The sequence below is a fragment of the Carettochelys insculpta genome, chromosome 2 (assembly GCF_033958435.1).
Source record: "Carettochelys insculpta isolate YL-2023 chromosome 2, ASM3395843v1, whole genome shotgun sequence".
NCBI classification, from domain to species: domain Eukaryota; kingdom Metazoa; phylum Chordata; order Testudines; family Carettochelyidae; genus Carettochelys; species Carettochelys insculpta.
In genome coordinates this window covers 115,528,794-115,553,342 of record NC_134138.1, presented here as the reverse complement: position 1 = coordinate 115,553,342, position 24,549 = coordinate 115,528,794, and the positions used below count along the sequence as shown (strand labels likewise).

Sequence of the window (24,549 nt, the reverse complement as noted above, 5' to 3'; positions counted from 1 at the left end):
ACTTACCATTAGATTCTATAATACTTTTCTTTTGTTATTAAATGAAACAGTTCAGCTGTGCAAGCTGTCAACTTCTTAGATTGGTTATGCCACAGTAAATTGCATAGGATCACATTAGTTCCAATTCATTAGCGTCAACAGGGTTTTCCGGGGTTCAGAAAATACTTGAACCTGACAGTCTACTTATAATGCATAAATTTGTTTCAGAGGTTGTGGGAAACCACTGATTCCAAGTTCATATATTTTCCAGGGAGGACGCAAAAAAAGAAAACTTGAACTTATGATTTTTAATTTTCTGAAAAGAAAAGGCCTTCTGCATTCCTGGCTCAGGAGTTACTATGCACCCTGAAAAAGATGCCAGGGTACGACAAATTATTGTACTAAGTACAAAGCTAAATCATGTTTAACTTATTTTTTGTTAGTGAGAAATATGGCCAGCGAGTGTAGTCTCAGTGCTACTTAAACTATGTGCAGCCAAACTCAGATTTTAGTTAAATTGCATTTTATTCTGTCCATGCAGAATAAGGGAGTCCTTGGCAGTATTGCTCTTTTTTATATATTATATATATATAAAATGTACACACACACACACACGGAGATACACACCTCATAGAGCTAGAAGGGATCTTGGGAGGGCAATGAGTCCAGTCCTCTGCCCTCTTGGCAGGACCAAGTACCATCCCTGATAGATTTTTTGTTAGATCTATTTGCTGCAGACCCCTAAATGGCCTCCTCAGGGATGGAGCTCACAGCCCTGGGTTTAGCAGGCCAATGGTCAAACCACTGAGCTCTCCCTCCCTCTGAGGTTGTGAAAATATCCTTCATTCATAAGCCACTTTTCATCCCAAAATGCTTTGTAAACTAAGTACTCTGAAGAAGGCTAATTTAATGCACTGAAGCGAACCCACCATTGGAGCAGAACACTGTCATTGTCCAGCGAAAGCACTGGACTTTGCCATGAAGTCAGATACACCCTTAACATTGCAGATCAGCTGTAACCCAGTAATATGCAAACTCACACAGAGGGGAAGTGAAGTGCAAACACCGGAACATGAATTAACAGTATCATTCAAAACCACCTACAGAACTGCACAATCACAAATGGAACCTCACAACACCACTGAAACAGAAACCTTGTGGTTACAACGCAAGAATATACTCCAATGTCTAAATAGAGTGGATCTGATTCTCCTCTGCATGGCATCTTGTATAGTGGGCAAACTTGAGGAGAAAGTGGATGTAAAGTGAGACTACTGGAGTCAGCAAGCAGAGAGTTCTGACTTAGTACCATTCTACACCCCCTACCAGGCATTCACGTAGCTCCCCGTAAAGCAGCTACACAAGATACAACACAGTGGTGAATCAGGATAGTACAGTATTAAAATATTTTGTGTGGGAAAAAAATGCAAAAAAGGGGATCACTTTGCAAAAGTTATTGTGGATTTGAAGTTACACGTTAGTGGCCTTCACCTACTAAACAAATAAATCTGCAACTACTAAGAGGGACATGATACATTAGGGCAATGGTCAGAGAAGTCACGTGCAGAGCAAGCACGTTTACATTTTCTTCTCATGTAGACATCCTCAGAGACCTGGTCACCTACCTCCCGCTGTATTGTCATCAGGCTGCTGCGCACACAGATTTGGCACACTTCTGACCTCTGCTGGGTTTTAACAGGCTTCAGCCACAGTGCCTGGCCTCACAGGGACAACTTCCTGTGCACAAACTCTCTGGCAGCACTTCTTGGGACTGAAACTCTTTGAGCCAACTACGTAAGTTCCACAGGCCTAGTGCTGACTCCTCCCAAGACACCTATGCCAGTCAAGGACACTTTTCCCAGAGCTCCTTCCTCATGGGTCTGTCCAGTGCTCCCTCTATTTTTTTCCCCATCCACATGCAGAATAAAGTTTATTTTGTGCACCAAAGCACTCACAGATGTGCACCACCAATAGACATACATCCTGCCAGCTGTGGGCACTTTGCTAATCACCTGGGTAGCATTTAAATCTCTACGGAGTAGCCACTCAAGCCCTCTGCTTATAAGGAACACTGCATCTCATGTGTGTTTTACCCTTCAGGAACACATGATAGTTGAAGCAAAAACGCATCAAATTTGCAAAATTAAAAACACCCCTTACTCCCAGATAGCATGAGCTATAAATGTCTCTATGGGAAAATAATAAAATTGACACTCCAATCCCTGCCACTGGTTCCTCACCATGCTAAGAATTCTTGGAGATTTGATCAGTGGCTGCTCAGGAAGCCTAGATGCTATTTCATTCCTCTTGCCTTGCATTTTTCCCCTGTTCAGTGACAAAGAAAGCTATGCAAACAGACCTTGTTCTTTAGTAATGTCCAGTCCTATCTGTCAGGTGATCTTCCTAGTCAGCCCCAACCCCTTTTAGATGATCAGATTCCCCCATCGAGTAATCCAGTGCTTCATTACCTGCTGATTTGGGTGAGATAGTTTCCTTGAGTAGCAGCCAGCTCTTTGTCCAAGGGTGCTTTGAATGATAGGTCATCAAGATTTAACATCCCTCCACTGCTAGACTTCTGTAAGTTGAAGAACATCTGCGCAACCTGAATGGTTCTCCTCAGTTTGGAGGGTACAGAGCCAAGATAAAGGCAGAGAACAAGCTTGCAATCAAAATGCCCTTCACAAAACAAAATGGAGTTTGATAGAGTGACAAGCAGACTTCTGTTAATCCATCACAAACACATTGCAGCTGGGAAGCTGCAACAAGTAAAGCTAGTATCAGAACATGCAGTCCCACATGTTCTAAAACCAGCTTATAAAATGAAATGGAGCAAAAAATGGCTACAGTTTTACAGTGCTTGAGTGGATGACAGAAAATACCACACTGATCTCAGAATTTGGCTCAGGTGCCATTGTTTAGGGCTGAAACAAGGTCTCAAGAAAGCCAGCAGGCATGACATGAGCCATCTTCTCCAGCTGGCCACAAGTTATTTTGTTAGTCTTTACAGTGCTACATAACTGCTTTTTTGTTTTGATAGAATGCAGACTAACATAGTTATCTCTCTGTCACACTCTTCAACTGCAGAGTACCTCTCAGCTCAAGCTACTGTTTTTTAATGTCACAATAGCACCAGAAGGCCCTGATCAGGTCTGGGACCCCATTGTGCTGCACTCTCTTCTCTACAAGCATGTAGTTAGAAATAAATAAAACACAGGTTTCCCCCCTGCCTCCCCCCACCCCCTGCAGCTGGCTGGAGGACCTTGTGATCCAGAGAGACAAAGACAGATATTAGGGGCAATTCTTAGTTCTTGGTTACTGTTATGCTTTGTTTTAACAATTCTCGCAGGCCCACTCCTTGTGCTCATCAAGATTAGGAGTGTCCATTTTATCCACCCACATTCCTTCTTCCTCCAAAATCCATTCCCTCACCAGAGAAAAGCAGTAGGGAATGAGGGAGTTAGAGGCCAGAATGACCAATCAAAAACCATCCTCAAAATAGTGAAAAGAAAATCAAAACCAAACAATTCTTCCCTCCTTAGAGTTCTCAATTCCAGCGGGCAAGATGTAGTGATAGAGGTCTCTGGCATTTCTCTGGCACCCTGCCTCCAGTGGGGCTGAATAACTTTCCACTTTCAGGGAGGACAGAGCTCTCATTTCAGGTGGCAGAGGATGGGGAGAAGCTTTCTGTAAAACTACCCAGCAGTTCTGACCAATTTGTGCTGCCTGATCCCTGCTTGGGTGGGGAAGTCTCTCAATTTCAGCAGGGGAGATGGATGTGGGATGATTCAGAGCTCAGAGAGTACTCAGGATCCTACACAGATACAAAAATGGAACCAAACCCTATAACAAGCTATTCCATGTCAGACTAGCCGAAACATCATTCATATTCTGCTAGGCGTTTGAGAACTTAAAACGTTTCAGTTCATTTTCCATTCTCAAAGGAAGCCTCTGAGAACCGGCTGGAATTTTTCAGAAAGCTGGACTGTTATGGGCCAAATGTATTTCTGCATTCACCTTCACCTAGAGAGGCAAAGGCTCATCAGAAAATGAAACATCAGTGCCAAATAGATTATTATGGCAGAACTGCTCAGTCCTGATATGCCCTCTGAAATGGGATAATGGGCATTGGAAGCTTGCCATGGTCATTAAGCAGCAAATACTGACAGACATCTGCAACGCAGTGAACATGACTTTCATATCAATTGCCGCTTCTTGCTTAGGAGAGAAACGTGTTTGCAGGGCCTCATGATGTGGCATATTACACACAGGAAGAGTATAGGTTCATATTAACTAGGCTGCATTCACCAAGGCAGCTGCTGCAATTCTTTTGCTTCTCAATACTAGAGACTGGTTTGTAAAAGCTAAAACAGCAAATACCAGAGGATCTAGTAGCAGCTGCTGCAGGAAAAACACTGCTTATGGATTTCTGAAGCCTTGACGGCACTAAGAAGTTGCTCCAGTACAAAAATTGGTGGCCATTACAAATCCTCTATGTAGCTTGATAAAAAGGTATAAGCTGCAGTTTGCACAGGTGTAGTTTACTCCAGTTTCAAGGAAAGATAAAGTACATTGATGATTACTATGGCCTGTTTATATTAGCTTTTATTTACCTGTTCAGCTACACCACTGATGGCTGAAAGCCCTAGTGTAACTAGGCCTAAATGTCAATGTTCAGCTAAAGCTGAAGCTAGGAAACGTTTGGCATTGTGAAGTATTTTGTATAGCAATCAGCTTCCCCAAGTCACATCAAGAGTCAGACCATGGTTTTCAGCTCTCATTAGTTTTACAACTGTCCATTTCACTGACTTCTCTTTGTAAACAGTAGGGGTACATGAATTTCAGTGGAGTTACTTCCACCTCACACTGGTGATAAGCAGAAAGTGACTTTCTGTGTACCTAAGCTTAAAAATAATAGTTGAGTTTATGTTTATACTTAATTCTCCCATATGATACAGCATCAACATATGTCTGGGTTCACTGAGTGTTATCCACATGTCAGAAAACAAATTAGTACCGCTAGTTCATAAGAACAGCCATAGCAGCTCAGCCCAATAATCCAGCTTGCTTACTAGCCAGTCTCCCTACCATGGCCAGTGTCAGGTGCCTTAAAGAGAATGAAAACAGAACACGGCAATCTTTAAGAGATTCATCCCCTGTCTCTCAGACTCAGGATCTAGCAATCAGAGGCTTAGGAACACTCAGAGCATGGGGTTGCTTTCCTGACCATCTTGGTTCATAGCCCTGAGGCTATGTCTAGATTACAGTGATTTGTTGACAGAAGTTTTTGTTGTATGAGATCTTCCAATGAAACTTCTGTCAACAGATCATAGCCAGACAGCCAAGTGGATCACAAGAGCAATCTGCTCCGTCGACAGAGAGAGGACGGACTGCACAGCTGCTCTCTCGACAAAATGACCAACCAGAAGCACAGCAGACAGGGCTGCCCAGTGTCCCAGAAGCCCTGTCTTTTGACATGAGGCCCCCTGGAACATCCAGATTGACCTTCTGTTGACATATCTCTGTCAATAGAGGTGTTATTCTTTGTAAGGTGGGGTACAGCTGTTGAAACAGGTGCTGCTTTCTGCTGACTTACTGTTCAACAGAACATCTTGGGAATCTGGGCACACCGCAGGTTTGGTCAGCAAAATGGAGCCGAAACCCTCCAGTGTAGAGATAGCCTTATAGACCTATCCTCCATCAATGTATCTAATTCCTTTCTGAATCCAGGTATAGTTTTGGTCTTCAGAACATCCCCCAGCAATGAGTTCCCCCAGTTAACTATGCACTGTATGAAGAAGTACTTCTTTTAGTTTGTTTTCAACCTACTGCCTATTAATTCCATTGGGTGACCCCTGGTTCTTTTGTGAAGTGGTAAATAACATTCCTAATTCACTTTCTCCACATCATATATGATTTTATAGACTTGTCTCATAACCCCTCTTAGTTGTCTCTCTTCCAAACTGAGTAATCCCCATCTTTCTAATATCTCTTCATATGGAAGCTGTTCCATACCCTGATCATTTGTTGTTGGCTTTCTCTTTACCGTTTCCATTTTTAATATATTTTTTTCTTTGGTGGGGGGTGGGGGAATCAGGGGATGACCAGACCTGCAGATAGTATTCAAGGTGTGGACATACCATGTATTTATATAGTGGCATTATGATTGCGACTGTGCAGTCACAGGCATTGCATATTTTCTTCTATTTACTCCTTTGTGTCAATAAAATAAACGAGCGGAAATAAATTACTGTGTGAAAGTAGCATATGTATTTATTTATAGAGGACTAGATGACTCATAAGGTTGCAAATGGAATAGAACATATATCATTCCTAGGTCCAGAAAGTTGGAAGTCAATGAAAGTCAGTTGTTAGACTTACAGGAAAAATAACCAAGAACTCACTTCTTTTATTCTGAAGAGCTGTTCTCTTTTTTTTCACTCTTTTCTCCCATTTGCCTTCCTGACTCTCCATGATTTTTCACAAATAATTGTCAATAGTGCAGAAATTTCACTGGGTAATTCTCTAAGACAGGGTCAGATTATGATAACATTACTCATACGAAGTAGTATCTTGTACTACATATAGCCCTGTATATTTCAACATAACCATGAAAGACATCACACTAATTTGCAGCTCAGGATCTGAGATTAAAAAAAACAACAACCTATAGTGAAACAAGGGAAGGTGGGGGTGGAAGGTGTAATCAACCAAACAAAACTTCACAGCATGAGCTATAGCTTGTAGGGAAAGCTACAAGGATGCTAAAATAGAATGAATTAATACTAGCCACAAGGGAAGCAAGAAAAATGTATCCATATTTAAGCACTTTTAATAAATCAGAAATAAGATGAAACTAATGATGAGTTTAAAATAGCTGGGATGTCAAACTCCTTTCCTAAAAATCTGCCTTGGAAAAGAACGGGAAAAGACATTTGGATAGTTTGGAAATAAGGAAAAAGGACATTTACAATGTCATCCAGAATGGGTAATTGTTACACATCACGTATCCCAAGTTTATTCCCTTACTCACATCTTTCCAATAGCTATTTTGACAAAGACTTATTATTGCCAAATATCAGACGTGTAGCCATGTTAGTGCGTATCCACAAAACAATGAGCAGTCCTGTGGCACCTTACAGACTATCAGATTTTTTTGGAGCACAAGCTTTCGTGGGCAAAGACCCACTTCGTCAGATGCACGTCACTTACGAAGTGTGTATTTGCCTACAAAAGTTTATGCTCCAAAAAAATCTGTTAGTCTATAAAGTGCCACAGGACTTTTCCTTATTCCCAAACTATCCAAATGCCTTTTCCCTTTCTTTTCCAAGGCAGATTTTTAGGAAAGGAGTTTGACATCCCAGCTATTTTAAACTCATCATTAATTTCATCTTATTTCTGATTTATTAAAAGTGCTTAAATATGGATACATTTTTCTTGCTTCCCTTGTGGCTAGTATTAATTCATTCTATTTTAGCATCCTTATATTTTCCCTACAAGCCATAGCTCATGCTGCGAAGTTTCGTTTGATTGATTACACCTTCCACCCCCACCTTCCCTTGTTTCACAATAGGTTGTTGTTGGTTTTTTAATCTCGGATCCTTCAGCCTGCTTTTATGACACTAGATTATCTAATCCCTGCCAATTTCCTCCCCTGAAATCCTTTGACTATCAGAGAATCCAGTTCTTTTGGGGGTGAATCCAAACATCATGTGGGTCACGGTTGCAAAGCTTCCCACATATTTTCACAGTGTCCTTCCTTTTTTCCCCAATCTGTAAAATAATTGTTTCAGGATAGCTTCACCTTTAGCTGGGGTCTTTTCTTTCTCATGCTCAATGCTGTTTGCTCATAGAATTTAGGAGTCACATTCACAGTACTGGACTAGGAAAAATTTTGCAAGACATCAAGTTACAATATTTCCAAAATACTACATTTGTTTCAAGTGCAAATTGTACATTCTCCTACCAGACCAAAACATGTAGACCTTGCACTCCTTCAGGGTGACACAGCAGTTCCTTCCTTTAGACCAGAGAGTGCTTCCTTGTCCACACTACATGGTGACACCCCTTTGAAAACACCAGAGACCAGATCTTCAGCTAGTGTAAACTGGTGTCATGCCACTGAGTTCACTGGACTGGCGCCATCTGCTCTAATTGTGGGAGCAAGCAGAGGCTAAAGTTAATTATCAGGCACAAACTAGTGCTCTCCCGGTGGTGACTGGCTCACTACTCTTCTCCATTGGTTTCTTGATGCCACTCTACAGAAATTATCTATCAACCAACTGGAAAGGGTGAAATCCAGACTAGGATCCTGATTAGTTGCCCCTGACAAATTCAGTGACACAATGGTACTAGTAAGTCCCACATCTGGGCAAGAGGCAATTGGTGAGATCTGGGGCAAGTGGGATGTAGCAGACAATAAAAATCATCCCAAGGAAACAACAAAAAAGCAGTCAAGTAGCACTTTAAAGACTAACAAAATAATTTATTAGGTGATGAGCTTTTGTGGGACAGACCCACTTCTTCAGACCATAGCCAGACCAGATAAATAAAAATTTATTTATCACCTAATAAATTATTTTGTTAGTCTTTAAAGTGCTACTTGACTGCTTGTTTGTTTTGATAGTATATAGACGAGCACGGCTTTCTTTCTGTTACTATCCCAAAGAAAGTTGCCTTCCTATGCTGGCTAGTGCCCTTGCTTAGCTTGGCCAGTCCTGGGACTGCCTGGACCTCCTTTCTGGGCTCCTCCTCCTCTCCTTTCTCATTCACATTTCCCCTTTTCACTGCTGCCACCTTATCTTCACTCTCATTGCAGGGGCAAGGCCTCCCTCTAGCAGCTCCACTGCCTTCAACTGTCCCAGGACAGGGAGACAGAACCCATGGCCAGAACCAGCCATAGAACCCTGTGCTTCCCATACACACCACTGGGGGGCATGGTACACTCATTGCAGCGTATGGGCTGAACCGTGAACCCCATTACACATTACCACAGTTTCACCTCCTATCAGGCCTTGATTGCGTGGGCTGTGCCTATGCTACTGGGGTTGTGGAGAAGAATGCCCTACTACCGTGGGTGGAGAGTAATGTAGGCAAGGGAAGGCATTGCCTTACTAAAGAGCCTACACTCTCCAGAGGCCCAGGAAGGCTGGGTCCCTGGACCCTCAGGTGGGTTGGAGTTAGGCATGTCTTGACTCCATGGTGGGTAGGTCGCAGGAGGGGTGGGGTCTGGGGGCAGAAGCGGCAGGGCCTTGGCATTGAAGAAGTATGGCTGGGGCTTGTTTTCTCTAGCTGTGCCTTCATCCACTGCCCATGTCTACTACTAAACAGGAGTCTCACACACACAACTGTGATTCATAAGCACACCCAAAAGTGGGGTAGTGTCCCTCTGTCCATGGATACTATTGTTCCGCAATCATCATTTTAAAGACACAATACAGATTCCTCTTGCCTGTGCTTTGGAAGTAGCCCTGAAAACCTGGCAGTTGCTGACCATGGATTCCTTTGGATTTAATGGACACCTTCAACGGGCAACGACAGACACCTTACTCACGTGTTAGTTATATTGCAGTCCTGCCTAGACGTCCCCTCCCCTGGATGGCGACCCCATTGTTGTAGGCAGGCTATACACTATTCCAGGGGGTCAGCAACCTGCGGCTCCGGAGCCATATGCAGCTCTTCTAGGAGCCACCTGCAGCTCTAAGCATGGCCGCCGCTCACTCCTCTTGCAGCTCTGGAGGCTTCTGCCACTTAAACGAAAAGCTAAATTCAGTTGCCCACCATTAAACCAACTGAATTTAGGTTTCATTGTTTCAGTGGTGGCAGCATCAGCACGGGGCTCTGGAGAAGAAAGCTGTGGCAGGGCAGGAAGCCTCGGAAGAAGAAGCCAGCAGGGCAGGAGGCCGTCAGCACTGCACGTGGGGGAAGCACTAAGCTGGCAAGTGAGCTGAGGAGAAGGGTGGCCGAGCCTGGCCCTGCCCGAGCCGCACAGCTCCGCTGAAAAGGAGGAGGAGGCAGGGAGGAGCAGTGGGAGGAGACAGCAGCCGCGGAGGAGCTGCACATGCTGAGGTGAGTTAATCCTGGGGGTGGGAGGGGCGGAAGTTAGGGCCGAGGCAGGTTAATCCTGGGGATGAGTGGGAGGTTTGAGGCTGAGAGGGGTTAAGCCTGGGGATGGGGGCAACAACTTTCTAACAGGTACAAATCATTGTGTGTGCGCTGTTCTTAAAAGAGGGGTGACAGAAAATATGGTTTGACGTTATTTATTCAGGACTGTCTTGTATTCACATGCAGTGCAGCTCTCGAAGCATTGATTTTGTAACTGAATTTGAAAAAAGGCTCTTCTCCCTGTTTCGGTTGCAGACTCCTGAACTGTACCATAGCGAGAACTACTCCTGCTCTGGAGAGGGAACAGACAAAGACAGGCAGGCAAAGGACTTGAAACTGGTTCACAGAAGTGACTGAGTGGGCTCAGGAACACAGGTCTGCTGATTCCCATTCCATCAGGGTAAAGTCTCAGTGTTCCACTCGCACACGGAGCAGCCCTGGCTGCTGGCTGGAGACACTGGATGCTAAGTGACAAAGTTTATTGGACAGCACTCCCAGCTGCAGGAGAGCAGGCTCAGCCCCCAGGCCTGTGAAGCACCTTTAAGGACCCTAACCACAGCCAGGTATCTTGCATTCCAGTCCCTGACTTGTGATCCTTCTGCGCTAGAGGGGCAAGAGAGAGAAATCTCTGGTTTAAGGTCCCTAATGCACCCTACAAAGGGAGCGGGTGGGGCCCAGGAACAGCCCTTTAGGGCCCCTAATATACCCTATAAAGTGGGGAGACATCTCTGCCTTAGGGCCCCTAATACATCCTGGTGACGCATCTCTGGCTTAGGGCTCCCCATGCACCCTGGTGAGATTTCTCACTTAGGGCTCCCCATGCACCTGGGGGGCAGGGGGGAGATCTCTGGCTTAGGGCCCCCATGCACCCAGGGCGGTGATCTCTGGTTTAGGGTCCCCCATGCACCCTGGTGAGATCTCTCACTTAGGGCTCCCCATGCACCGGGGGGGGGGAGGCGGGAGATCTCTGGCTTAGGGCCCCCCATGCACCCGGTGGGGGGGTTGCCCGGTGAGTTCTCCCCCCGCCGGCTCGCGAGGCGCTCTGAGCAATGGCGAAGGACGTTCCAGCAGCACCAACGCCCGAATCAGCGGCTGCTGCGGCGGCTGCGGGACAAGAGCAGCGGGCGAGGGGGCGGGAGCTCCCGGGCTGCGCCCCCCCAACCCCGCCGCCGCCGCCGCCGCCGGGAGCAGCGGCTGAGTGCGCAGGCGCGGGGGGCGGCGGTGACAGGGGCGCGCGGGGCCGGAGCTGCGATGGGAGCCGCGCGGGAGAGGTGCGGCTAGCCTGGCGGCTGCACTTGCTCGGGCGGCGGCAGCGGGGAGGCTCAGGTAAGGGCTGGGCGCGCGGCCGACCCGAGCCCCTGCACGAGCCTGCGGAGCGGCAGGTTTCTGCGCCCCGGCGGCCGCCCCCCCGGGATTTCACTCGCCTGCCGCTCCCGGGGGCCCGATCCCTGCAGGGCTCCTCACGTCCCCGCCGCAGCCCGTCCCGGGGCTTTGCCGCTGCTCCGCGGAGCCACCGGGCCAGGTCGCGGGGCGCTGGCGGCGGCTCTGCCCGAGCGTCGCCCGCAGGGGGCAGGCAGGGGGCTCCCGCGAGGCGCGGCGCCGGGGCAGCTGGGCGCGGGATGCCCCCTGCCCGTCCGGCAGAGCCCGCTGGCGGCGGGGAGGACGAGCAGCCCAGGGCGTCTTCATGGGAGCGGATCGCCCGGCAAGGGCAAGGCGGATCGCCGGCTGCACCGCGGTGGCGCTCAGCGCAGCGCAGGCCCTGGGGGCGCTGCCGAGCAGAGCGGAGCCGGCAGGGGGGTTGGATTGTGTGGGCCGGGGGGTTCGCCCCTCTCCCTTCTTCAGCCCCCCCTAGATGCGCTGCCGCCGTGTGTCTCCCGTAGGAGCCAGGGGGAAACCGACTTTGCCCCCTGGGTGGGGGGAGGGGCGGGCAGCTGATCAAACTCAATCTCGGCCTCCGCCAGCCCTGGGGGTCTCTGGGGACCTCCGTGAATATACTCCCAGGTGTGAAGAAAGAACGCTAATAACTCAGCTGCAAACCCCGGTATCCTCTAGGGGCGTGATCCTGCCTCGCTGGGGCAGGGGAAGGTGGGTATTTTGAGGGTCATTAGAATTGGGGGGGGCTGTGGAACTCCACTGCAACAGAGATTCGTTCACAGGAGCTATAGGACAGAGTAAGTACTTCATTCATTTCCCCGGTGGGGTGAGGGATGCAATCACCCTTTCAGAAAAAAGTGAAAACTCAGCCTTCCTTAATTGTTCCTAGAGGCAAGTAACTGCAGCAAACATCAAATCACAATTATGTTCATGTATTGTATGGTGCACCATACTGTAATTACTCACTAGGCTACAATAGATCTAGCCTGTTGCAGGATTTATTATTTAAAAGTTATGAATCACTATGCGTGGGACTGTTGCATTGCTATACAAGCTCTTTGTAAAGGGTGCTGCCTGATTATACTGACCTGTGAGCAGACCTGGGACCTAACACAATCACAGTATGGTCTCTGCTTCACCTTTGTTGACTCAGGGAAGTAATTGGTGTCATTTCTCCCTCTGCTGTGGTTTATTTCTTCCTTTGTGCTGCCTTAGGTGAAGTCCAGCTCCACCCACCTGCACAGAATGGGGAATAGCAGCTGTTCTCTCTCTCCAGCTGTGCCCATGCAGGAAAGTAATGGGGTGCTGTAGATGGGATTCACTCCTCAAACAAGTAAAGAGGCCTGTGCATAGAAGGCATAGTGCAAAACCCATTAACGTCAATGGAAAGACTCCCGTTGACTTCAGTAAACTTTGGATCAGGCCCACCAGTCTTGCTTTGGCATCTCCCACAAGGGAACATTGATATTAGATTTTTGAGCATCAAGTTCATCCCATAAATTGCCATCCAATAGCTAGGTAATTTACTCAAGAATTCACTATTTCTAGCAGTCTTTTCCTCCTCTAGGTAAAGGTTGGAAAGATGAGCCTTTAAGCAGAAAGGTCAGAGTGTCTAACATCAGGAGGAAGAGAAGGACTTCAAACGTAAGAACCCATTTTAATTTGTGTCTTACACTTGTAGGTTCATGGTCATGTGTGTGCATGTTTTGCAAGAGCAACATATTTGTTTTCTTCTACTTTAGCATACCTTTCACATTCAGCTTTCTATGTGGTAAATATTTAATATTAAACAATTACTTCATCTTGAAGCAGTTTGAAAATTCATTCAGTAGTTTCTTCTGAAATATGCTCTGTGTTGTATTCATCTGTTCACAAAACTGATCATGCCTTGCTCCCCTCTCTCTCCTGCTGTATCAGTACAGTGTAATAAAGCACAAAATAAGCCTTTAGTATGGAAATAAAATTGCTAGGGGATTGCTAGGGTGCAGCTGCATGTTCTGAAGTTTTGATTCTAAATTCTGTGTGTTTCTGGAGCTTGGTAATGATTACATTGGCTTGCTGTTATACTGTGAAAAGATCTAAAGATGAACAGCTGTTCCTTGGCTTTATTCAAGCTCTAAGCTCAGCCCAAAACACTGGTGTTGGGTAACCAGGTTTACTTCCACTCTGGGACTAAAGATCACCAAGCATAGGCTTTTAGGCCCAGATCCATCAGTATATTCAGGCACTTCACTCCCCCTGAAGTCAATGGGATTGAGGTGCCTAAGTACCTTTAAGGATCTAGGCCTTCATACCCACCTATCCACAAAAGTGAAGTCTATGCCAAGGGACCTGTCAGCATTCCAACACAGTAGCTATCATTTATATTGATCTGGTACAAAGGGAAGACTTTGAATACACTCTCACATACTTATTGTGAACTCCTTTATGTCATCACTTCAACATTCTATTTAATTCATCCTTCCCCATTCTCATATAGCAAGAACCACACTCATGTTGCAGCTAAGATGACAGAGTACACTATTTCATCTCACCCCCTGGGAACTGAAAAATTTCAACCTCTCCTTGCTCAATCTAGGAATGGGTAGTATCTCGACGTAGAGAACAGAATCAGGATAGACTTTTCCACACAGAACAGCTGATAATATTTGTGTTTGAGGAGTGGTTGAGGGAGGCAGGGTGCATGGACAAGGGTTATAACAGTGTTCATGAAAGCAGCTAGTAGCACTGGCTACACTGAATATGATGTTCATTTATTTTCATTGTAAAAAATGATGGTTTGATAAACTAGCTGTCAACTGTAACATTGCTTTTTTTTTTTTTTTTTTTTTGGCCAATTTTTTTATCTACTCCTCTTCATTCTGCACTTACCTACATTTTCACTCATACAAATGTCAAATGCAACAATTAGCATTGTACATTTCCACTCTAAATTTTAGTATAGTAGAAAATGTACGTATAAAATAAGTAATCCCACAACCTGGGGCTAGCATGGGTTTATCCCATAGGGTGACATTAGCTCTTACTATAAATATCCTTATACGCAATTTGATTAGCGCAATACTATACAGTACCTATTTTGAATGTGGTGCGTAGTTAATATATGCACATCTTTACAAATTAATCTATGCCACATTACAATGTTTTCTTGAATTAATTGCAGTAAATTACAGAGGACAATGAAGATCACTAGAGCTATTGTACCAGATTCACTGATATACTCCAGATGTTTTGCATGACTGCTGATGCAAATCAGCTATCAGCCTGGCTTAACTTTTCCAGGGTATTGCTTGAGCATCACAAAGCAGCCAAACTTGCTAGTCAACATGACCTATTAGACTTCATTCTTCACTTCCACTGGCTGTGCAGTCCTTAACACTGTGTAAAGTGAGAGTAAAATATTTCTGTTCTGATCTCTCTGTGCACAGGTTAAAAACAATTAGACATTGCAAGAAAGGGGGGAATTACACATACCATTTATGAGAGACAACGCTGACCTGTGGAATATGGGATTTGAGAGCGTGTCTGTAGTGAACAAAGTCAGTGCCTTTAATTTGTGTGTGCACCTCAGGTTTTTTGGCACATCCTTGGGTGATCAAAACACTTTACAAACTCTCATTAAGACTCGTAATTTTTGTGTGCCTCATTTTTCCACAGCTGGTAAATGGGGTTGGTAATGCTTACCCATCCTTGCAGGGCACTGTGAGGCATGTTGATAAGATAGTGTTGTATCCTATCTTTGAAGGAAGATAGGATCATCTGAATCATAGGTATGAAAACGTGGTGCAGATAATGAAGCTCTGGTAATTTACGTAGCCACTTTATAGTGTAGTGCAGTACCTTGTCTAGCACAGTGGATTACTGGAGTCCTGGGTTGGTTTTGCATCTACCATTAACTTACTATGTGGTGTTTGGCAAACAGATCATTTAACTTCTCAATGACTTGATTTCCCCATCTATAAAATGGGCATTGATAGTACTTACGTACTTATAATCATAATAGATCTCAGGGTGTGAAAAATGTCGTTTGTCAAATTATGTCTCAGAAAAAAGGTAACAAAATTATTTGCAGTAACATTGCAAAGCCTCTGACTCCTCATGGAAAATAAGATCATTCTGCTTATGAAATATTACTATTTTATTGTAGCATCTGGGAGAGTTCTGATTACATATATGCATTTTCTTTTTTTGCCTTCCTCCATTGTTTACTAAGAGTATTTGCATGAGACCAGTACGTTTTGGGGAAGGTGAGTGAGGACTGGGGGTTCTTCAAGGTTTTTAGGTGCTTCACAGCTGAAGTCATTTCTTCTGTAACATTTCAGCTAGCTAGTTGCTGGGGAGATGGTTGTGATTTTAGGTGCTTTTTGGACAGGATTTTGATTGCAGGTATGGGAACAGCAGGAAGAAAAATATCTAAGAAACAAAGACTTCTCCCTTCACATGGCATGAATCAATAAAAGCCTGAAAAACAACAAATGTTCTATAACAATTCTTTATAAACACAATATTTTTCAGTGTTTTCCATGAAACTTCACCCTGTAAACTTGCATTCATGTCACTTTGTCTAGGGAAAAATAACAAAGACTTAAGTTTATAGTGTAGCATAATCTCTCAGCAATTAAATTCATTTTAAGATATTAATTACAGAGGAAAGTATCCAGGTTAGCGATATTATCCTATATCCAGGTTAGCGAAAATTATCCTATATCCAATCAATGCCTATTTAGTAATGCTTTGCAGTTGCCTAAAAGATTTGTAAGAAAACCTTTTGGTATCCATGCAACTTTGTCTCCAGAAGAAGGCATGTACCAGCTAATTTGCTTTCTCAGATTGTCTAGACATTGCACGTGTGTGGTCCTTCCTTGAATCAGGCAGGCAGGGTAGTGAACAACCACCATATAGAATATTCTTGCTTTCTAGGGCCTGCCCCAGTCTTATTATGGCTAATATAAAGACATCTACCTTCCTCTCTTAATTGAAAGTAATCTCTGGTTGAGGACCATAAGGCTGGGAATCTGTGCCATCTTGCCCAATCGATAGAAAGCAAATCAATCAAACAGCAAGACTAATACCTCTTAGGTTTGATCTGTCAGGAAACGCCCCAGGGAGGAAGAACAAGAGGCAAGGGAGATGCTAGGAACCTTTCGACTCCCATCCCCCTCCCTAAAGGGAGAACTTCTTGCAGAAGCAAGGCTTCTAAGCATTCCGAAGTCAAGGGCTTCATCTGCAGCACCTCTAGGAATGCTGGCTGGTCAAACAGTGGAATAAATTGCCAAGGGAGGTTGTGGAATCTCCATCGCTGGAGATATGTAAGAGCAGGTTCGATAAATGTCTATCAGGGATGGTTTAGCCAGTACTTGGTCCTGCCATTGGGGCAGGGGGCTGGACTTGATGGCCTCTTGAGGTCCCTTCCAGTCCTAGTGTTCTAGGATTCTATGATTCTGTTAAAGATCTGAAAGTCTGTGTTCTACTGACAGGGGACTTTTTCCTAATGTCCTACCTAAACCTCCCTTGCTGCAGTTTAAGTCCATTGTGTCTTGTTCTATCCTCAGAGGCCAAGAAGAACAAGTTTTCTCCCTCCACCTTATGACACTGTTTTAGATACCTGAAAACCACTATCATATCTCCCCTCAATCTTCTCTTTTTCCAAACTAAACAAGCCCAGTTCTTTCAGCCTTTCTTCATAGGTCACATTCTCTAGACCTTTAATCATTCTTGTTGCTCTTTTCTGGACCGTCTCTAATTTCTCCACATCTTTCTTGAACTGTGGTGCCCAGAACTGAACACAATACTCCAGCTGAGGCCTAACCAGTGCAGAGTAGAGCGGAAGAATGACTTCTCATGTCTTGTTCACAACGCACCTGTTAATGCATCCCAAAATCAAGTTTGCTTTTTTTGCAACAGCATCACACTGTTGACTCATATGTAGCTTGTGGTCCGCTATAACCCCTAGATCCCTTTCTGCTGTAGTCATTCCTAGACAGTCTCTCCCCATTCTGTATGTGTGAAACTGATTGTTCCTTCTCAAGTGGAGCACTTTGCATTTGTCCTCATTAAACTTCATCCTGTTTACCTCAGACCATTTCTCCAATTTATCCAGATCATTTTGAATTATGACCCTATCCTCCAAAGTAGTTGCAACCCCTCCCAGGTTGGTATCATCTGCAAATTTAATAAGCGTACTTTCTGTGCCAATATCTAAATCACTGATGAAGATATTGAACAGAACCGGTCCTAACACAGACCCTGCGGAACCCCACTTGTTATACTTTTCCAGCAAGATTGAGAACCATTAAGAACCTACCTTTTAGTAGCCTTATCTAAATTGTATTTGCCTAGCTTCTTTTATAAGAATATCATGCGAGACCATATCAAATGCTTTACTAAAGTCTAGGTATACCACATCTACTGCTTCTCTCCTAGCTACAAGGCTTATTATCCTATCAAAGAATGGCCCGCTCTAATAGGCTACGTCTACACGTGCAGCCAACATCGAAATAGTCTATTTCGATTAATAACGTCTACACGTCCTCCAGGGCCGGCAACGTCGATGTTCAACTTCGACGTTGCTCAGCCCAACATCGAAATAGGCGCAGCGAGGGAACGTCTACACGTCAAAGTAGCACACATCGAAATAGGGATGCCAGGCACAGCTGCAGACAGGGTCACAGGGCGGACTCAACAGCCAGCCGCTCCCTTAAAGGGCCCCTCCCAGACACAGTTGCACTAAACAACACAAGATACACAGAGCTGACAACTGGTTGCAGACCCTGTGCCTGCAGCATAGATCCCCAGCTGCCGCAGAAGCAGCCAGAAGCCCTGGGCTAAGGGCTGCTGCCCACGGTGACCATAGAGCCCCGCAGGGGCTGGAGAGAGAGCATCTCTCAACCCCCCAGCTGATGGCCGCCATGGAGGACCCAGCAATTTCGACATTGCGGGACGCGGATCGTCTACACGGTCCCTACTTCGACGTTGAACATCAAAGTAGGGCGCTATTCCTATCTCCTCATGAGGTTAGCGACTTCAACGTCTCGCCGCCTAACGTCGAAGTTAACTTCGAAATAGCGCCCGACGTGTGTAGACGCGACGGGCGCTATTTCGAAGTTGGTGCCGCTACTTCGAAGTAGCGTGCACGTGTAGACGCAGCTATAGAGTGCTGGCTGACAGGTTTGTGTATTTGGAGTTTTTTTGATGTCTGTTCTATGTCCATTCATTCTTTGTTGAAGAGTGTTTGCAGTCTGTTTTAAATACATGGTGTGTGGGCATTATTGGCACATGATGGCGTATATGATGTTAGTTGAGGAACGGGAGAATGTGCCCATGATTCTGTAATTGATGTGGTTAGGTCCAGTGATGGTATCTCCAAAATAGATATGTGGACAAAGTTGGCAGTGGGGTTTGTTGCAAGGAAAAGTGCCAGGACTAGTATTAATCTGGTATAGCCTGTGCTTGCTAGTGAGAATCCTCGTAAGGTTGGGAGGTTGTCTCTAGGAAAAAACAGGCCTGTCACCTAGGGACTTCTGGAGTGTGGCATCATGATTTCAGATAGGTGGTAGGTCTTTGATGATGCATTGCAGTGATTTGGGTTGAGGGCTATAGATAATGACAAGTGGTGTTGTGTTACTGGCTTTTTTGGGCCTATCTTGGAGTAGCTGGTTTCTTGGTATGGCCCTGTCGATTTGTTCTTTACTTCTCCCAGTGGGTAATTCAGGTTTATGAATAGTTGGTAGAGATCTTGTAGTTTTCAGTCTCTGTCAGTAGGATCAGAGCAAATGTGATTGTATCTCAGGGCTTGACTGTAAATGATGGATCACATTGTGCGTGCATGATGGAAGCTAGAAGTGTGCAGGTAAGTGTCGCGGTCTGTGGGTTTCCAGTAGAGAGTGGTATTGTCAGGCCATCAGTGATTTGTACTGTAGTATCCAGGAAATGTGTGTCTCGTGTGGAGTGGTCCAGGCATAAGTTGATGGTGGGGCGCGGATTGCTAAAGTCTCTGGAATTCTTCTACAGTCTCTTTACCATGGGTCCAAATGATACGGATGGCTTGTTCCTTTTTAAAGCCTGAGTGATTTTACGTACTTATTTTACCGTTCTAGAACTCTAACAAATTCAGTGGAGTTACACCTGAATAAGTGAGGTCAGAGTCAGGCCCTGGATATTTAAACCAGGGAATCTTTCTTTTACTAGTACTTGATTGCAATGGAAAGAATTTAGAACACTGGGTTTACTTCTCAGTGGGTAAAATCCTAACCCTTTTGCAAACAATGGGGCCAGGCTTTCTCCTTCATGTTTACTTTTTGCACCTGGTACATTAAAATAGGCTTTATAATAATTTTCGCTTTCTGATTTTCACATATTAGAACAAATTTTCCTTCCTCAAATGTATTTTTGTGCCAGAAAGTTGTTTTTAAGGCTCGTCTTTAAGACCAGTTATCCTGTGGCTGTTTGTCTCCCATTAATAAGCCCAGAGCCATATCTTGGTTTTACAGATTTGAGAAAAACGTAGCCATCAAGAAGAGTTGTGAAATGTTTCAAATTGGCCCAGAAAGCTAGCAAGTGATGGCCACCATGCCACATTGTAATGATATTCGTATCAGCGTTTGGGACACTCTGTCCTACCATCATGCGATGCCTCTATCATGTAATTTCATGTAAATTTAAACTCCCTAGCGAACTGTGGTCCTGGTAATGCTACATGTAAAAAACAACTTTGGAGTGTTCACAGATCCATCTTTAGGTGTAATCCTGAAAGATGGGTAGGTTTCTCAACACGAATTGCTTCAATGGGAGTGGAGGGCCCCCTGTGCCTTCCAAAAGTGCTCAGCACTTAGCAGGATTAAGCCATTAGTTTGGGTCTATGGGAGGACTCCACAGGGTTTTTTCTCTTTGTGGGGCTCATACCAAGGCATTATTTGCAGTCCATTTTGATTTCTCTTTTATAAATCCCAGAAGATCACTAATTGGGTCTGTCTGGTGTAAAATCTCTCATGCAGGCCAGAAGGATGAGCTCATATGCAGACATCTACAGCTCCAAGCAAGCACAAGGTCGCGCTGAGGGAAGTTATCAACGCTATGGAGTTCGATCCTATCTGCATCAATTTTATGAGGACTGTACAGCTTCAATCTGGGAGCATGAGGATGATTTTCAGATCCAGAGGTCACCTAGCAGGTGGAGCTCTGCATTCTGGAAGGTACAGCTTACCACTGTGCAGAAGCTATTATTTGGTATTGGTTGCAGCTGAATGCCCACCCTTTGAAAATGAGGCCCTTTTAACATGTATCAAGGTGGGCACCTAAAATGGAGGCACACAATCAGTACAGTAAACCCTCAAGATACACGTAATCAAGTTGCACATGTCATGGGTTAACACAACTGCCGCTCGTGACAGGAGCGGGAAACTGCTCTGTCAGAGGTGGCAGCCACGAGTCAGGCTGCCATCCCTGATGGGAGCGGGGAAACCACTCCTGTCAGGGGCAGCAGCCGGACTCTTGACGCCCCTGACAGGAGTGGTTTCCTGCTCCTGTGAAGGGCGGCAGCCTTGAGTCAGGCTGCAGTCCCTGACAGGAGCGGCAGAAAAACCCCTGTGGAAATCAATCTGCTATAGTTAGTGAAGCTTGGCAGGAAATAGGGCATTGTGATGTATTTATACCACACTACCTCCTTTAACCTCTGCCAGAGAGAGACATTTTCTAGACAGAAAGCAGGAGTTGGCCATATGTAACACTGCTACCAGGGTTTGAATCCAGGACTTTCAATGCCAAAGCTCCACTATCTCTGCTAACAAAGGAGGTTAACAAAGGAGTGATGTTAGTGACGTAACGTAAGAATAGCCATACTGGGTCAGACAAAGGTCTGTCGAACAAGGTATCCCATCTTTTGACAGTGACCTGTGCCATGTGCCCCACAGAGAGTGAACAGAATAGACAATCATCATGTGAGCCAGGTTCTCGTTCACGTGACGGAATCCCTAGAGCGGGAGGATACCTGCAGCAGTGCCACCAGCCACCGTGGGCCCAACTGCCACACCCCAGAAGAGGCAGGGCCAAGAGCAGTAAGCTCTCAATACGGCCTGGACTGTAGTGCTGGACTGTCTCCCACTTCCTTGCAGCCAGAGCAATGCTGCCATGGCACTTCACAGGGGCCTGAAGCTTCAGCCACCCCCACTGCTACTTTGGCAGCAGTGACCGGCGCTCCGGGCCTGGGGACAACTGCTCCCCATGGCAAGGGGATTCGATACACATACACAGAGCTTCTCCACATGCGTATTCCTTTTTCCTGGAAACTCCCATATGCCTGATTTAAACAAAGATTAGTTATAAAAACAGTTCCAACATGGCAATTAACCCACATATTTGAATTCTCAGAGTCAGGGCCAAAAAGTTGATGTCTGCTTCCTAGTAGGACTGACAGACTTGTCTAGATAATGGAAACGTTATAAACTGTGAGGCCACATTCATCTTTAACTCTTCTTGTGTTCCAGGTGGGACTCATCTCTGGGGCGGTTTTTATGCTGATCGGGTTAACAGTTCTTGTAGTAGGCTTTCTTGTGCCACCAAAAATCGAAGCCCTCGAGGAAGAAGATTTTGTTGTTGTGGATAACCATGCCATTCAGTTTAACGGAGCCCTAGATATATGTAAGCTGGCAGGAGCAATCTTATTTTGTATTGGTGGGACCACGATGGCAGCATGCCTGTTGATGTCTGCTTTTGCTAAAAGCTACTCCAAAGAAGAAAAGTACCTTCAGCAAAGGTTTAAAGAGAGAATAGCTGACATAAAAGTCCACCCGCATCCAGTCACAAAAGCACCAGCACCAGGAGAATCGAAAATACCTGTCACTTTGTCCAAAGTTCAAAATGTCCAACCTTTATCAGAAACCTGACATTTTCCTTTTTCATGTATACATCATTTAATTTGAAAAGGTCAGCTTTTGTGAGCATATGAATGTGACTTTACAGTACAGCATCAAGTCCTGTTCTCTGTAAGAGGGGAAATGATTGGAAAATTTGTCCAATGGAATTTAAATGTTGGCAAATGAGGAAGGTTTAGGTGATTAGTGCTTTGAATAATGTATTACGTGTTCAGCTATATGAATAGCGTAAACAAGTATTCACCTATGTTGATCTAGGTCAGCCTATTAATACAGCTACAGTACGGAAGTGGGGGAAAGATTAACTTAGTTTCCATCTAGTTTGAGAAAAATGGGCCTTTTTATAGCGGTTGATTCATGATCATCCAAAATTACACTGTTAAAAGTTAATGTGGTGTATTCTTTTTAGTTAAGTGAAGGTTCTAGAGTTTGTGTTCTTTCACCTTCCAGTCCTGCTATAAACAGCGTAATATTCTACCCTCCTTACTGATGTTTGTAGTCCTGACATTCAGCACTCTATAAAAACAGTATACATGTACAAATTCTATGTCTCTCGTGCAGAAGAAACTGTTTCCTCGATTTTTATTTAGGCACACCACCCACCAGTGTTTCCACACGGGAAACTGACATCAATTTAGGCTCATATTTGTCACTAGCCAACACAGAACTGCCACAATCCTTCCTTGTTAAATCACCAAATTTTGTTAACAACAAATGCAAGACAAGAACAGCAGGATGATGAAGCATCCAATTTTAAGAAAGAAAAAGAACACTGTATTCCCCCTTGGTTATTTGTTGTGGTGTCTCTCACCATGAGTCTTTGTCAAATATTTTTAAAACTTGTGTAACACATTTGGGCTGTGGCAGGATGGCAATTAGACTCATCTAAAATGAAATTCCCAGCCTGCTCTGTCCTGTCTCTACCCAGTCCCATTAGTTGACCTTAAAGAATCTAGCAAAAGAAATTTTAAAATGTTGTTCTATTTTTATAGGTGGTAGATTTTGCTCTCCTTAACCAGAATACATTTGTCTGGATGCTTTCCTGAAGATTTGTCCTTCTACTACAGAAACAGCTTTGTTCTCATGAGGCAACTATCTCATTCTCTTAATCTGTGGATTTAAATTAAAGGTGTATAAAGAATGATGTGACCTTTGTATTCTCAGAAAACATGTTCCACCTTATAGTTCTGTCTATTTTTGAATGGATTCAGTAAAATTATATGAACAATCCATCCATTAATTTTGTGGGGAGTCCTTTGAAGTAACCCTTTTCCTTTCAAAACATAAAATACATTAGGGTCGTGACATGAGCGAGGGTTCAGTGTTGAGAGCCCTTGCTGAGAATGTTGACATTCACAATTATCTGGAGACACCGCACAGGTGGCTAAGGCACCTCATGGCCGCTGCAGAAGCGCCACATGGGCAGCAACAGCAGTACCGTGCGGGCAGCTACAGCGTCACACACTGTATGAGCGACTACAGTACCTCGTGCCACATGGCAGCAACAGTGCAGGGGATGACGAGCCACTCATAGATAACTGAATTTGTGAATGTCGCGACCTTGCTGCATCGGTTTCAAAGGCAAATCAGCAAATGAAGCCACCTGGCAGCATAGCACAAGTGAATGTGTTTGTGTTGATGCCCTTTGTGTATCGGCTTTATTCAGAGTGTGGCAATTCACAGCAGGGACATTGAATCAGATTCAGGATGTACAGCTCTGGTATCCAGATTAAGTCTGGAGATGGCTGTGCTCTGTGTCTTTCTAATTCTGAAGTTCTGGATCTGCAGAGCTTCATTGGACTATGGAGGTGCAGAAACCAGGAGGAGGGCTGTGGAGATTTCCTTTGACCTGAAACTGGAACAATTATTATGGATGGTGACAGAATTAAGCAAATTATACTTGATAAGAAAAATTCCTATCAGATGCAGCAAGATAGACTGCCTTAGCAGCACATCTTTGAAATGCCCAAGGACTAACATTATGAAAGATGGGCAATGATGACAGCATCCCAAACAAGAAGTTGCACTCGTTCTGTGTATACCTGGCAATATATTGGCACTCACAACTTGCAGTGCAAAAGCACGTCACAACCCCTGCTCAGAAGATGAGTGTAGTTCCCAGGGAAGATAGGCTCAGTGGATCATAGCTGGGGGGGAATGCAGGTAAGAATCAGGTGTTCAGACCAGATGCAATTTTGGGTACTAGACCTTAAGACAGATACAGTCA

General features: G+C 44.8%; 1 protein-coding gene across 2 annotated transcripts; it reads left to right on the top strand.

Annotated features, from left to right (window-relative positions):
- Window positions 1-11,311: 11,311 nt before the first annotated feature.
- Window positions 11,312-23,543, top strand: NRSN1 (neurensin 1). 2 transcript variants are annotated; one of them, XM_074985888.1, is made up of 5 exons: window positions 11,312-11,406; window positions 13,022-13,098; window positions 20,448-20,645; window positions 21,936-22,089; window positions 23,315-23,543. In XM_074985888.1, the coding sequence occupies exons 3-5, from the start codon at window positions 20,457-20,459 to the stop codon at window positions 23,335-23,337; spliced, it is 366 nt and encodes a 121-aa protein (XP_074841989.1). In that variant the 5' UTR covers window positions 11,312-11,406; window positions 13,022-13,098; window positions 20,448-20,456; the 3' UTR covers window positions 23,338-23,543. The 2 variants fall into 2 exon arrangements, with proteins under 2 accessions (XP_074841989.1, XP_074841988.1); XM_074985887.1 differs by having other exon boundaries at window positions 21,936-23,543.
- The last annotated feature ends 1,006 nt before the right edge of the window (window positions 23,544-24,549 follow it).